This window comes from Phasianus colchicus, chromosome 3, assembly GCF_987193195.1.
Source record: "Phasianus colchicus chromosome 3, bPhaCol1.hap1.1, whole genome shotgun sequence".
Classification (NCBI taxonomy): Eukaryota; Metazoa; Chordata; class Aves; order Galliformes; family Phasianidae; genus Phasianus; species Phasianus colchicus.
In genome coordinates, this window is record NC_143438.1 from 42,904,203 (window position 1) to 42,920,029 (window position 15,827).

The following is a 15,827-nucleotide window of genomic DNA, read 5'->3' on the forward strand; positions in this document are numbered from 1 at the left end:
TTTTTCTCAAGTTGCTAACTTGTCCTGGGTCAGCACACTCCTCCCCCACCTCAGTATGAGCACACCTACAATGCAGTGGCAGTGTCCATCAAATGCCACTGTATGAAACGACTCTACCCACTGACAGCAGAAGCAAACATCCTCAGAGGCACAGACCAAAGATGCTGCTGGCATGTGGGCTGTAAAGCAGGATTCTTTGGGGCTGCTTTCGCAATTAAAAACTCTTAACTCCACTCCTTCAACAAAGCCTTGTCTATGCTTGCCCTTAGCTCAAAAGGGAATGACTTTCTAGAAAAGAAAGCAATAGCACTAAGGACACAGAAATGTTTCCAGAAGAGACCACAACAGAACACAACATTTTAAGAAGTAAAATCAAACTGCACAACATATCAAAGACCTATTGCTCAATCTGTTCTTCACAGTATCATGCCTGTTCTCCTACGTATGCCCTTCTGTACGTATTATATTAGTCTCACTGCATTAAGGCAATTGATACCCACAACTAGGACCATGGCAACATCATCTGCAGAGGATGTCTTTGGCCTAAGGCTTGAATTAGACTAAAATGCTAAATATAAAACTGATAATCTGAGACTTCCCTGCCAGCAAGAGCTCTGAATCCCAGTGGGAGGATCCACGAGGAATCTTGGCTTGAACTGGGAGGTCTGAGAGCATCTATGTTATACAAAGGAGAGACATGAACATGCCTGGGAATCCTTTCCCTTCATTGCCATGAAAGCTTTCTAATGTGAACAGCAAATCAACATTTACCTGGAAACTGACTATTCTATGACCTCCACTGTACTCCCCATGACAAAGGGTATTCTGAATGGCCCAGAACTTTATTGGAAAAGGTAGAAATACTGATATTTATAGTACAAAGTAACATTAGGGCAGGCTATGTAGGTTTAGCACCAAAATAATTTTTTGAGAGGGTGCTGGTTTGTATTCCAGCCTCAATCCTCTATTGCAGCCTGGAACTTCTGATTCACAGCCAATTGGCCAAAACAAGGTAGCAGGGTGCCCAGCAAGGACAATACACAAAAGAGGGGCCAGGCACTTTTGACCACGCTTCCCCCACTAAAACCATCAATGCTATTTATTTCAGGAGTATGAGGCAAGGGTGAAAAGAAGTACTGACCTGGTTTCAGATGGGAAAGAGTTGACTTACTTCACAGTGTCTGATGCTATATTTTGGCTTTAGTAGAAAAACAACATTGATAACACACCGATGTTTTGATTGTTGCTGAGCAGTGCTATATGGAGCCAAGGACGTTTCAGTTTTTCAGCTTCTTGTATTGTCCTGCCAGCTGAAGGGACAGGGCTGGGAGGCAGCCACTACTCGGGGACCTCCTGGACATTGATCAGCAGGTAGTGAGCAATTGCTTGTACATTACTTGTTTAGTTAATATATGTATATGTTTTTAAAATTATCATTACTGTTATTTCACTTTTCCTAGTAAACAGTTTTTATCTCTCATCGTAAGTTCTGCTCCTTCCTTTCTTCTTACTCTCTCCCCTATCCCTGTGGGAGGATGGGGAGCGAGCCAGCATCTGGGTGGTGCTGAGCTGCTGCAGGGCTGAACCACCACGAGCAGTTAGCATCACCAGCTTTCTGTTATCAAGCACCACCGCTGTAAAAGAATCATTTTTACATCACCTGTTCTTAAGCCTATGCAGCAGAAAATAGCTCCTAGCAAACTGAAGAATCCACTCTAAATTGCTAATTTAAAATGTTTTACATTTCTAAGCCCTCAGGATATGAAGGCAGTTGCAACTGCATAGACTGGAGATTAATGACACAGTTTCACAGTCCAGTTAAAACAATCTAATGGCAGCCTGCTGCTAGAATGGCCAGTTCTGTCTTCTTCTGCCATCACCAACAACTGTGCAGCCAGCTTACTTGTTGTTTTCTTTTTTCCCCCCTTTTGGTGAGGCAGAAATGATAGAAATAGTTTTTTCAGCTGATTCTGCTCACTGGTCCAGCTGTTGCCCCAGATTGTTACCCCCATCATGAGAAACACAGTGGAAATGGACCCATAGTTATGAAGAACAGGGAGCTTATGGCCAGTTTATGCCACCTGCACACAGAGACAGCTTAAACCTGGAAAACATGTCTTGACGGTTTTCAAAGAACACTTGGAGATTCAACTGCCCAAACTACTGCCTAAGTTTTACAGTCAAATGAAAGCAGGATGCCAATTGAAAAGGACTGGAAGATGATAAGAATCATAGAATTGTTTGAGTTGGAAAGGACCTGTAAATGTCATCTAGCAGAATTCGGTTTGAGGACCAAAACCCAAGTTGCTGGGCTCCAGAGGGCTCCAGATATTGTTAAAGCTCATCTGCCCGAAGCCCTCTGTCTGTTCAGAAACCAGTAGGTTTCAAGTCTTGCATGACCAGCGCTTTGGAAAAGCTCAATCTCAGAAAGGAGCAGTGTTTTTACAGCTATATCAAAGCACTGCATCACATTCTCTTCAGGGAAAAGATTATCTTCGGGTGGTATGCCTTGAAGGCTGCACTCTATCAGCAAGTAGTGATCCTACTAGAATCTTAACATTTTCCTTATTCACTGTTGGTGAGCACTGAGCTGAAATTAAAAAGGGTGGGTGCAGCCCTCCGGAAAGGCTTTGGAGCAGGGGATGGGCAGCCCCTAAGGAAAAAACATTGGAGAAGTGGAGTCTGGGGTGTGTGCATGAGTGGATCTGCTTGCTCCACCAAGGAGTGCTCTGTGGGGCAAGCCCAGCCCCAGGACAGGAGGTGAAGGAATTTGAGCATCCATAGAAAGGCTCACAGGAAGGGCTCTGTCCTCCCAGCAAGAAGCTTTGCTCTGAACAAAAAACAAAGCAATCAACAAGCAAAAAGATCTGGCAAATAAATGAATCCCCATGCATCTTGGCCTCTTCTCCTGGAAAGCTAAAGGGATTAAATGTTAGAGAAGTAAATGTGACATTTGACACTTTCTATACGGTGTTGCCTTTGCCTCTATAGCTTTTAGGCTTTTTCACTACATTTAGGCTTACTCATACCTCCTTGTTCTGCAAGGACTGATATGTAAAGGTGCTGCTGCAGCTTACAACAGAGAATCATAACATTAATTCATACTATTTATTTTATTGTAACTGAAAACTGATATTCTATCAAGACAAAGAGCCTGCTCAACAGTACAAAAAACATCAGGACAAAACTTAGCCTCGCGTTGTTCACTAAAAACAACACTGTCTGGCACTGAACGGTTGGAAAAAACCCACATTACATTTATGTGAATAGGGAGTTTGGACTAATATTGTTCCTGTTTCCGTTCAGCCACTGCACCTCCTCAGCCTCCAAAAGGATGTTGTCCTCCAAAAGTCAAGTCCTTCAACAGCTTGACATCAGCTCTGGTTTAATGCAATGACAGGCATTTCCATGCTGTTTCCCCTGCAGTCCCGCTGGGGCTGGGCACCAGCCTGGCCTCTCTCCTCTGACCTCCCCTCCTCCTCCAGCACACGACACTGAGCTCCCCCTGCAGGACTGCACCCCACACTGAAATCTATGGGGGTTCTGCCTTGTCACCCCTCTTCTTCTGAAGAAAAACAAGAAAACCTTACTTTTAGGCAATGGAGATGGGGGATGTAATCATCCTGCCTCTGTAGCAGAGCGCCAGCAGTGGAAAGAGCAGTGGAAAGAGAACCCCCCACTGCACATTTGAGCAGAACAGTGACTAAAAAACACCAATGGATTAGGTTATGCCAGAGGACTCCGAGCTATTTTATTAAAAAAAAGAAGAGTAAATGTTCTGTATTCATTATTCTGGCACCTTGAGAAGCAGCAAAGGACATGTTTTCTGCACCACACCAGCAGCCTTGCCAAAGCATCAGATATGGCACTGAGAAGGTTGGGTCAGTGGGCATGGTGGTGATGGGTGGATGGTTGGACTTGGTGATCTTAGTGGTCTTTTTCAACCTTAATGCTTCTGTGATTTGAAACAGCCTCAGCTAACCAGGAGCACAGCTCACACCTCATATTTCCTCTTTCAAAAATAAAAAAATTAAAACAAAAAAATCAATGCTACCAATTTAAATAGAACAAATGAACAGGAAACAAACTGCCAATTCAACAATCAGTTTTCATTCCTTTTTATCTTCCATTTTTTACTTGAGGGACTATGCATTCGTTTTCTCCATTGAAAAAGTCTGCAGCTTTATTATGACTCAATACTGAAACACAGCGTGTTCACAGTTCAATTTATTGTCACATTCAGTCTGGAATGGGCCATTTGGCTGATTAAGTTGTATACCATGTGAAGGCACCGTGACACATACTATTAGAAATGAGAAATGGCAGACGGACATTTTCAAAGAACAAGCAACATGCTCTGGCTTTGAATATCATCTTCCAAAAATGGATATCAAATATGAGGATTCGACATCCTCCAAGAAAATGTTGGAGCATTCTCTCCCATGACTTCAGGAAGAATTTGCCATTTCCAGCAGTACACTTCATCAAATAATACCACTTGCCCACTTGCCATGTTTCTCTAAATTCCAGCATGCTTTCTGCCTGGTCTGCACCACTCACAGGCTTTTCATTTGCACTATGGACTAGCCGTTACAAGAAGAAATGGACCACGCACCTATAGCCAAATCTGTATTCAGACCAGAAATTAAAGGATTCAAAAAAGTGACCTAAAGCAAAAAGCACTGCTGCTCTAGTCACCTGCTGTAGGGATCGCAGGAGAACTAAGCATTGATTGAAAGCTATTGCTCTCACGTGGCACCACCATTCTTGAACTGGTTTTCAGTTTCTCAGTCACCAGTAATTTCATTAAAGCATTTAACCGTGAAAAGGAGATTTCTGAGCTATTCATTATTACACTTAAAACAGTTCCACTGAATCCTTCTGAGTGTAACATATTTGGATAACAAACTCTTCAAGACAGACTGTATCTCCTTCCACGTATTTTTGCTGAGAATACTATCTGTGCTCCAAAAAACTGCATGCTCTTAAGAAAATGTCTAAGAGACTACAACGGAATACGATCTGTTACTATCAGTGCGCTGAGTAAGGGGCACTGCAAAAAGCAATCTGTTCCTCCCAAGATCTAAAAGACACTAAGAGCTGTCCATGTGTGACGTAGTAACCTTGAAAATTCATAAAGTAAGAACACATTTGTCAAAAAATTGCAGAGAACACAGGAAGGTCAGACTAGCTTCATAGCTTCAAGAGGCAGCAGGAAACAAAACCGCAACAGAAGGGAACAAGAATGCTCAGCTACATATTCAAGTTGTATTCTTTAAATGTTTATCTGCAATTGGAAATCATGCAAATAATGACAGCAGCAATGTGGTAGACCTGTGTTAAAGCGTAAATGAGTTTTCAACTGCTTTTAATATTAATTAGATTGTATACTTACTAGAAGACATTTCAAACCTGCTTTTCTGTTTTACATTGAGCTTCAATTAGAATTTGGAGGAAGAAGGCTATCTTTAGCATCAGCTCTACCAGTTACATATTTTATGACAAGCAAATCATCCACAAGTTTATTCATTAGAATGAAAACAACCTCCAACGAAGGTTGCTTTGGTTTCGGCCTATTTTTTATTATTCTTAACAATTACCTTTTCTATACATTTACCATCTAAGAGTTGTAAAAAACTTTTCTTACAATGCTTGCAAGAGAAAAATGGATGCAGTATTTCTGAAACATGAAAATGCTTCTATACTCATTGCACAGATACAGAAACATAAGTGATGCCTTCCCAATAAGATGCTTAAAGAATAAAGTTACAATGAAAGCCAGGGCAGGTTAGAATAAATGCTATGGGGAAATACTCCAGCACAAAGAGTGTAAACTTTAAATACATAAGACACTTAATCCATCTGTTATCAATTATTCCAAGAGAATCTACTTTAGCATAGAGAAGACAGGGTAGTGCAGGTGGGTTAGTAACGTATAAAATGTACGTACATTCATTATCCAGGGAAGCAGCAATAATAGAATCACAGGAAAGTAAGGCTGGAAGTGCTCTCATGAAGTCCATCCCCTTGCCCCAGGGCAAGATCAACCATACATAAACCACTCCTGACAGATATTAGTCTAACTTGTTCTTAAAAACCTTCAGTGACGGAGACTTTGCAATCTCCCTAGGCAATCAACTGCAGTTTTTAACTACTCTTACCATTACAAAGACTTTCCTAATGTCTAACCTACGTCTCCCCACTATAGCAAGCTTGTCTGAAAACTAAAGAACAGATTTTATTACCTTCCTCTTTACATGAAATTTCCATATATTTTTGAATGGTTATCACATCTTCCCTCACTCCTTCAATCTCTGAACAAATAATGGCCAACTGAAGCATATGCAGTCTGCTGGAGCAATTTCTCCAGTCTCCCGTGCAATCCCTCCAAAGAGTCTCCCTATTCTGGAACCATAATCCCTAGGTCAGACATCTTCACCCAATATATCACCAGTTAAGCAAAACAGACAAATAGAAAAAGGAGCCAAATTAAACATCAGGTTCTCCCATCACCTTGCGCAAAGAAAGGTCCCACATAAACCAGCAGAACTTACTGCAGCTGAGGTGTGAGGTAGAGAAAGATACCCCTGAGGAGGATGAGAAGGGCTGAGTCTGCAAAAGAGAGGAAGAGGTTTTTAGACAAACCTGGAGGTTATCTGTAGTGAGTTGGTCTGGAAGTGGAAGAAGTCCAGAAACAAGAGAAGGTGAAGGACAGTAGCAAAAAAAGTAGGAAGATTGCCACAAGGGTACAGAATCCTAAAGTGAAATCCAAAAGGGGAATGACGGAAGAGTCTCAGTACAGAGGGGAACTGGACACTGGGAGAAGAGGCGGTGAGAGGCTGGGAAAGCACAAAACCCTGAACAGGAAACACAACAGAAGTCCTCAGTGCTAGACGTACACAGAGCAGAGGTAAGGGCATCCCCTCAAGCTGCATTCCTCTGGCCAAGAGGAACTCCAAAAGTCAAACTCAGTTTCTCTGCCAAAGCGGGGTCTGGTGGAGTATCAACCAGGTCAAGGGGCTCTTCCTAGGAGTAACTCTGCCTGTATGCATATTGCCCAAGGTCAGGCTTTGGTGACAATGACCTTGAGATAAGGCTGCAAGGGATTATAGAAAGATTTGAGGGTAGAATCACTTCCACAGGAAAAGGCGTGAGGGAGAAGATGCGAAGCAATGACAGAGCAGGATAAGAAGGTGACAGAAATAGTCAGTGCTAGACAGAAGGGCAAGGGCCCACTGCATAAAGCAACCTCCTGCTATTTATTCCAGTTTCCATAGTGCCTGAGCTAATAATCCCTCTAGCAGTGCAGAAGGTCACAGGGCAGGAATGCCCAAGAGTCAGCTCAGGTCTGTCAGAGCTTATGCTGAGACGGTGCTAATAAAATCCTGATGGACCTAAGCTGACCTTGTGAGGTCAGGATGCTTCATCCACTGATTCTTAATTCACCCCACAGTATTCCCCTTATCCTTTGATCATCCTGGATCTCCCCATGCCACACACTCGCCGGTGATGGAGAGCTGACTTCAGAATCACTCTGTTCAGCTACACCAGCACTCAAAATACACACTGGTGAAATGAGCTGATTTTAAAACACGGACCTCGGCTGCCCCTGTTCCCCGCCACCGATACCCTCACACTGGCACAGCACCAAGGGAGACCCAGGTAGGATGTGTTCCCTTCACGGCAGCTAGGAAGCATGCCAGCGAAGCGGGTCTCCCAACCATTACATCACTGCAGGCCCAGCACAGCAATGTTCATCATGGCCATCCAGCTCAGGGTGTCAGATGTGTCCCAGCACAAATGCCCACTGCTTTGTGGGAACCTAAGGAAAAACAGCTTCCAGCTTCCAAAGTCTGAGAATTGCTGCTCTGAAATAGAGCTTTTTTTTTTTTTTTTTTCAATTCTCATGGGCCACGTTGTCTAGAGCTCTAGCCTTTTTCCTTTTCCCTGGATGCTTTCAACAGGCCCAAAGAGTGCTGCTCAGAGCAGAAGTGGTGTACCAGCCACACAAATGCTAAGCAGAGTGGAAAAATTATTTTGCATGTCTTCCACACAGACTCTTGTCCATATATTCTAGCATAATGTTTATGACATAGTATTGTTGATTCATAGCCATTTTCTGGTCTCCTGCAACTGCCCATCTGTTTTCTGCAGACCTGCTGTCTCACCAGTTATACTACATTTTGATTTACGCAGCTGATTATTCCAGCCCAACCACAATTTAGAACTTGTCCTTAATGAACTGCATCATATTTATTTTAGATCAGTTCTTCAATAGACCGCGTTAGTTTTGAATTCTAATCTTGTGCTGAGAGGGTTTACATCCTCTCCCTCATTGGTGTCTTCTGGAAATTCTGCATGCAGATTCTATCATCTAAGTCATTAATTAAAATATTCAATATATTCAAGCAATCCTGGGCAGAATCACCCTTGACATATCCTTCCAGCTTGGCTATGAATCACTATTAATTAACCTGAGAATAGCTTTCCAGCCAAGTGGGTGCCTACCTTGTAGCCCACATTGCCACCCTGCTAATGAAAGAGTGATAGCCTTTCAAAATCAAGACATGCTTTCTCTGCTCACAGAGAAGTTGGGTTCAACTGACAAGGTACATCCTGGAAGAGAACAATTTACATTTATTTATCTCATTATCATCGACAGGTTCGTTGTAAAAACAAAACACACAAAAAAAAAAATGTTCATTTTTTGATTCTGACATCTTTTCCCCAAAGACTTAGATTAGCCATCCACTTCAAAAGGGGGAAAAAAGAACCCACAAAAGTTTACAAGTGGAAGCATTGTTGGGCCCTTCACAGCTTGTTTTTTTTTGAACCTCGACTGTCCTCTAAATGTTCTCCAGTGGAACTGCTAATTGCTCACATCCTACTCAAGCTATTTCATACTATGCTGGAGAGATAATTTAATAAGCTGTCGCTTGTTTTAAAATACCTATCTCATCTAATTAGTTTATTATCAGGTTTTTTTTTCCTGTTCTGTTTGGAATTCATACCTGTCTTGAAGTAGAATTCCTTTTCTTGCCACCTGATTGCAATCTCCCTTTTTGGCAAAGAAAGATGCAAAAAAAGTCATAAACTACTTGGTCCAACATGCACACATCAGATCACAGGTTTTGCCCTTCCTTCTCTATAAGTAGTACAGAAAGTCAGTCTTCCTCTTATTACAAGTGAGGATATAGTACGTTCCCTTGTACCATATACTTTACCAGCTGCACTTTATGTTGTGCCTTGGCCTATCAAATTTGGACCTTGCAAACTCCAACTACTCTTTTATATTCATCTTGGTAGCACATATAGTATCCAATTTCTGGTCAAGTCCTTCTCATTTTTCAGATCATGCAATCTTCTTTTTTTTTTTTTTTTTAATAGAGACATCTTTTATTTGTGCTTTTAAAACTCTTTATTATGACTAGAAAAGAAAAAGCTAGATCCTTTAAAAATTGTAAGCCTTCCTGTAATTTTTAGGTTTGTTTCCTGCGAAATCTTTCCTGTCAGTTCTATGAGCTTACTTCCTTGCATATTATTGCCTTCATTCTGAAATTCTCTCATCTTCTGAAGAACATGATTGCTATCACTCAAATTGCCTTTTATCATCATAGGCTCAGCCATCTCTTTCCTAATCAAGCCCAGAAGCACTTTCATTGCCTTTTCCACATTCTGCAATCCCAAACCTATCATACTTGCACAATCCACTGAAATTATCATTAAGGCAGTAAAGTTAAAAGGGTTTTACCATATACTGCTGTTTGATAATAAATGGTAAATACAGTATACCTCTTGGAACAAGAGCCATGTGTAATAAACAGCAACTCTGGCATCTGTATCAATAAACTGAGCATTAAAGACAGGATGAAAGTAACTTCTAACCTTACCAGTAAGCCTTCCTAGGTCACAGCATATTAGGAGAGGTAGAAATGAGTGCTTTGAAACACTCTAAAGGTGGCTACAACACAGAGGTATCGTCCTCCAAAGCTTCTTTTAGCAGCACTACATTCAGCTGTAAATTGAAAATGATTGCCGTAGTTGTTCCAATAGCTACAATCACTTGGCATGGCTAGATTCAGTGTTGACACTGCACTGCTTTCAGTCAACAGCTTCTTCTGTGCAAATTAGCTCACTTCCACATGTAGTCATGCCCCCTCTGCCACTAGCCACTACTGTTTACTTCTACGGTTAACTCAGCATACCAACAATAGGAGCAGCACAGCAAGGATAAGAGGAGGAACTATATGCACCTAGCACTACACTGTTACCTCAGGAGCATGTTATGCTAATGTAAATTCTATGAATTTGTCTGAGAAATACACACCTACCCACTGTATAATGCAAGATGTGCTATAGAAGTCTAACAAGGAACATGAAAGACCACCAAAAAGCAAATTCAATTCAAGCTAGGAGAAATGGAAGTCTCTGCCTTCTTCTCATATAAAAGCAATGGTAACTCCACCTGTTTGCTTTACAAGTCTCCTGCCCATTTCTTCTAGAATTCTCCTGAATGCATGGTGCAACTTAACTGTACTAAAGAATTAATAAACATTTAGTTAATAAGATTTCAAAATGTTTATTAATTTCTTTACCTGAGAGCAACTCCAAGGAATATAACAATTCCTTATGAGAGAGAGAGTACAACCCTCAGGCTCTCAAAGTCCCCAGAACAAGTACGAATCTACTGGGTTGTCACCACAATCTGACTGCTGTCCCAGATCTCCAAGGACACCAGTTTCATTATTTGCCATTCCCTTCTACCCGGCAGCAGCAGCCATGAGGTTAGCAACAATCTGACATTCTGCTGCCTTAGCAGTCTGATCCAAGCCAAGAACCTGACCTTCTAGGCACTAAGGGATAGTAGATGCTGTGGTAGAAGAGTTTTAAGTTGTAAAGAAAACAATATAACATTACAAGGCTGTTACGGGTAACAGTTTTCAGACAGAGACAAGCTGCAGCAGAAGGCAGGGCGGGAAGAGGGAACAGATACTAAACCGCAAAGCCAAAGCTTTCTATGGAGAACAAAAGAGTAGCAGGAAGAAGAGGATGAGTGGAGGAGGGCTGGCAGAGTGGCAAGGAGAAAGAAGCACAAAATGCCCAAGCATCACACCTGGGAGCTGTGGGAGCATGCTATGTGTCCAGCAGAGGCAGAAGAGCCCTGCAATGGTTCCTCACTTCACATCTCCCAACAGCAGTGAAACAAACAGCAGGGAACTCAGAGACAGAAAATGATATTCCTATACAAACAAGCCATAATCCAGGAACCATTTGAAAGCAGAATTTTTTATATGGAGAAATAAATGTCTCACACATCACTTATTTTCACTTTGGTATTAATCTACTATCTAGGCCCATTAAGGCAAGAGAACTATCCAACCGATTTTCTATCTATTTCTCGCAGGGTCTCAGATGGCAAGATGATGTGGAAAAAAAAAAAAAGAAAAAAAAAAGCAGGAAGGGGGTTATCAGAAGATCCTGCTTTCTCCCACCTCTCAGATTATAAATCAGTTCAGGCAGAAGACATGCAGTGCGTTCCAGGGCAGCTTACACTAGGGGGAGCTTCTCTCAGGGAGACCCACCACCTTCGTATCCTTTCTTACTACATTATTTCGAATACATCTACACAGAAGTGTACTGGAGACAGTTGAAACAATTACTGTTTAAATACTTCGGTTTTGCCACTCAGCTGAGCCATGAGGAGTTTAAGCACAACTTAGCACAATATCACAGAATGGCTTGGGTTGGAAGGGACCTTAAAACCCATGTAGTCCCAAACCCTCAGCTGTGGGCAGGGCTGCTCCCCAGCAGCTCAGCTGCCCAGGGCCCCATCCACCCTGGCCTTGAGTGCCTTCAGGGATGGGGCACCACAGCTTCCCTGGGCAGCTGTGCCAGCACCTCACCATCCTCTGAGTAAGGAATTTCCTCCTCACATCTAACCCAGATCTCCCCTCTATTAGTTTACAACCACCTTCCCTTTTCCTATCACTATCAGGCAGAAATCTAGCAAGTTCTGCTCTGAGGCATGCTCTGGCTGTAGTGATAGATCTCAATGCTGCCATGTTTCTGAGAAGCCTCCTGACACAATGTCCATCCTGTACCCTCACCAAAATCCCACATTAAAGGTAAGAGCAACTTAATAGACTACATTTTACACAACGGAGATAGGCCCAACTGACCCAGGAGGCTATTCATTGTTAAGCTGTTAATGAGTACTTTAATGAGGAAAGCAAAGATTTAACTTCCCTAAGGCTTATAACAATTCATTTCAGGTGGGCAGAAAATAAAGATATTATTCACTGTTAATACCAGAGTTGAACTGTTCCTCAAGTGAAATGTTTTATAACGTTACTTAAGCTCGAAATACTACAAGATACTATTCAACTTATTTTCAAAACTCTAGTAAACTGCCTCAAAAGTACTAGGTTAACTACAAGAGAAATTCTTACCTGTGAAAGCATTTGTGGCCTGAAAACCAGCTTCCTGCATACTGCTCTCCCAGCAAAGCTTGTGATTCCAACCTTAACCTGTCCTTACTGGAGACAACTGCTGAGCTTGAAGCTGTCAAGTCACTTCCATCTTCGCCCGTCAGAGTCCATTTCTCTTTCTATTCCTGGATTTGGCACCATCCAATTGCCACCTGATCCCGGGTCTTTCAGTCTGTAGGCACTGGGGATATCTGCACTGAACCCAAGCAGCAAGCGTTGGACAGTCCCATCAACCGGCCAGCCAGAGGATCTGAGCCATGGTGGACGTGGAAATGAAGAAAATCATCTGCCAGGACTCGATTTTCCTTTTACAACTAAGTTCTAATCCTCTGTTCCTCCAGCACCATTTTTTCAAGGTCCCAGCCAATGGTGGTGTTCAATTGTCTCTCCTCTCTCGTGTTGTCTCCTCTCAGGCACGCTCACTGAGAAATTAAAAAGGAAGAGATTATGTTTCCTGATGACCTGTAGCAACATTAAAATTAACAGACTCTAGGGAACAAAAACCCAAAACACATTATCAGGAATTGATTGTACACATTAAAGGAGATCTTCAGAAGGCAAATATTGCGATTTTGCTGAGATGTAAAGTGTGACCACACAGCTCTTTGAAGTGCAAAGAGGAACAGTGCTGAGGGTGTCATATGCATCTCTGAGAACATGATATGATTTACATTTCAAAAGCCACATTTAGCAGAGATGGGGGCAGCAATACAATAACAAAATTGCAGTTGAAAGGGAAAAGGAAAAATACTCAAGGCTCTCAAAGTCTAGTCTATTCAAAAACCACAGTGAGATTATTAGCATTTCATATAGCTGCTTCCCGTCTCTTTTGGAGCAGGAAAACGAAGCACTGGATGCCAATGCTCTACACGCTGTTCTGTCTTCTGAGGTTAAAAACCTTTCTACGTCTGTGCCATTGATTATCTGTTTAAAATCTCGACTGTAACACAGATGACACAACTCAGACATCTTCCAACATTCGGTCATGTTAAAAATACCCATAGGCTGTACAAGAGAAAGGTGGGAAAGCTGTTCCTGATACTACTTCTCCACGAGAGCATGGCTGTTTGCAACTCCCTGAAAACCAGAGCTGCTGCATACCTAGTTTTCTGAAAACTAGGATACATTAATAGGGTGAAGGACAGCAGCAGAAAAGTACATACGTAGGGAGAAGATTAAGAAAAAAAAAGGAATGGTTTTGCTCACAGAAAGAAAAGAGGACTTGGGAGAAGAATCCACTCGCCCCCCAGCCATCCTCCTCCTCCGTAGTGCTTGGCTCCCCTCATTCAGTAGCACAGGCAAGTCAAAGCTACGTCAGTGATGATCTTATAATCTACTAATGGATTTTAACTAATGAGTCTAGTCAGCACTTGCAGTACTGGATCAGGATGAAGTCCACCTACCGGGGCAGCCCATAGCAGCGGGTGGAGAACCACCGCCAGTCCCAGCACTGCGTGCTCCAACAAACGGTGTGAGTTCAGGCTCAACAGATGTGTGCAACCCACTGCCTGCTCCCCAACCCCACTTTGATGTCTATTTTGACCTGTCGCACCTAGTGACCAGCCAACAGCCTGAAGCACATGGCTGCACGGCCCCTAACTGCAAAGAGGATTCTCATACCGCTTGCAGCACCTCCTGCTCCACACACACAACTGCATGCAAAGCTGGCTGGTCCTCAATGTCTTTATTAGGGCTTTTTGTGACAGACAAAAAAAGAATCTGCTCTCAGGTGTGTTACTGCCACGAGTGTGACACCTGATGAGCACTGACTCTCTGGAATACACTGAACAAAAATTAGATGCTATGATGAATTTTCTATCCTAATGATATTGATACTGTTTTCTCAATTCTGGGAAGTCAGTATTTCTGAAAAACACAAATTTTTGCTCAAAACACAATGCAGGACATTCAACTCATTTAAGGCTACAGATCACATTCAAGATATTTTCCCCACTTCTTACCAAAACAGCCCAACTTAACAGAAGAGAACACAAAAGTGGAAGAAAAACTGACAATAAAGCCTTTACGTGTCATAGTTCCTATCAGAAAAAAATGAATAAAAACTTTAGATTAACATTTGACAAGATACTATTCGTCAACCTCAGCCCTTCAATGTGCTCTGTGCAACTAATAGCCATTTCATATGAGGTCATTTTAATTTAAAGTACATACCACTGAACAAGTAAAATATACATACATCATAGCACAAATTCCTCTTGGCTCCTCACAGCATGCTAACTATTCCGTAATGACTACAGATAGATGCTGCACTCATCTCCCAAGCTTTTTCTCTAGAGGTCTGAGTTTCTTCTATATTTACAAGAATGGGTCCATATTTGCATTCATTTTCAGCCTTCTAGCTCATGGTTTTGGTTTATAAATCCACAATTTTGATGCTTTCCATTTTTCAGCATTTTCATGTTTTTCCTCATTCTAACGATTCTCAAGAGATTCACACCAATACCTTAGCAACCAGGGAAAATCTCTCATGTTACTAAATAGCTACATCTTCATATTAGATATAACACACTTCCAGTTGTTTAGAGAATAAAACACTATTACTTTTCTGAAAATTAACTTTTTAGTGAAAGAAAAATTATTTTCTACATCTACAGCATCCCTGCTAAGCTTGTTAAGAACAAAGTGGTGCTGCAGAAATTCTACAGAGCTGGCACATTCAGCAACCGCTGCTTGTTCCCAGGGAAAGAATGGGATTTTAACAACTATTCTGGACACTGAAACGCTTGCAGAGTTGGCTTGGAGCTCAAACTTTAAAAGGTACTGCACTCATGCATCAGTCTTAAGACCTCCTTGAGGCCTCAAATGCAAGAAGAGTCCGATATCTCACAATTACCCTAAGTGAGCATCTGCTGCTGCAAGAAGCGCTCTTCTCCTTTGGCACTGAGCTGGGAAACAGCTGGCAGGACATGAGCAGCAAACTAAGCAGTGCTGACAGAACTACAACAGTGTGTGATCTTCAGTTGCCCATTAAAGTTTTCACAGCCTGTGAAGAACCCAGTGGGAACATGTCCCATTGTATTGGTAAAGAGAAAATCTAAAATAGAAAGACCTAGATACTTTCTCTTTGCTCCATCTGTTACCTCCTTTGCAACAGGAACTCTGCTCCTACTTCTGCTTTCATTCATCCATTGCAGTGTTAGGAGCGTCTGAAGCACACCAAAGGAAAACATCATATTTTATAAATACATGGCTGTGCCATAAAGATTTTCAGCTAAGTACTTACATGACTAAAGAAAAAAAAATGAAATGCTTTTTTTCCCCCCTTCTCTCCACTTTTCTCAGATTTGAGCTTGGGAAAGACACCATCACGTAAACCTC

General features: G+C 42.0%; 1 protein-coding gene across 2 annotated transcripts in view; it reads right to left on the bottom strand.

Moving 5' to 3' along the window:
* Window positions 1-15,827, bottom strand: part of LDLRAD4 (low density lipoprotein receptor class A domain containing 4) — a 262,875-nt gene that overhangs the window by 154,134 nt on the left and 92,914 nt on the right. For both annotated transcript variants that reach the window (XM_031589000.2, XM_090137338.1), the window contains one exon: window positions 12,450-12,910. In XM_031589000.2, coding sequence (XP_031444860.1) covers window positions 12,450-12,489 — 40 coding nt within the window. In that variant the 5' untranslated portion in view covers window positions 12,490-12,910. The remainder of the gene's footprint in view (window positions 1-12,449; window positions 12,911-15,827) is intronic.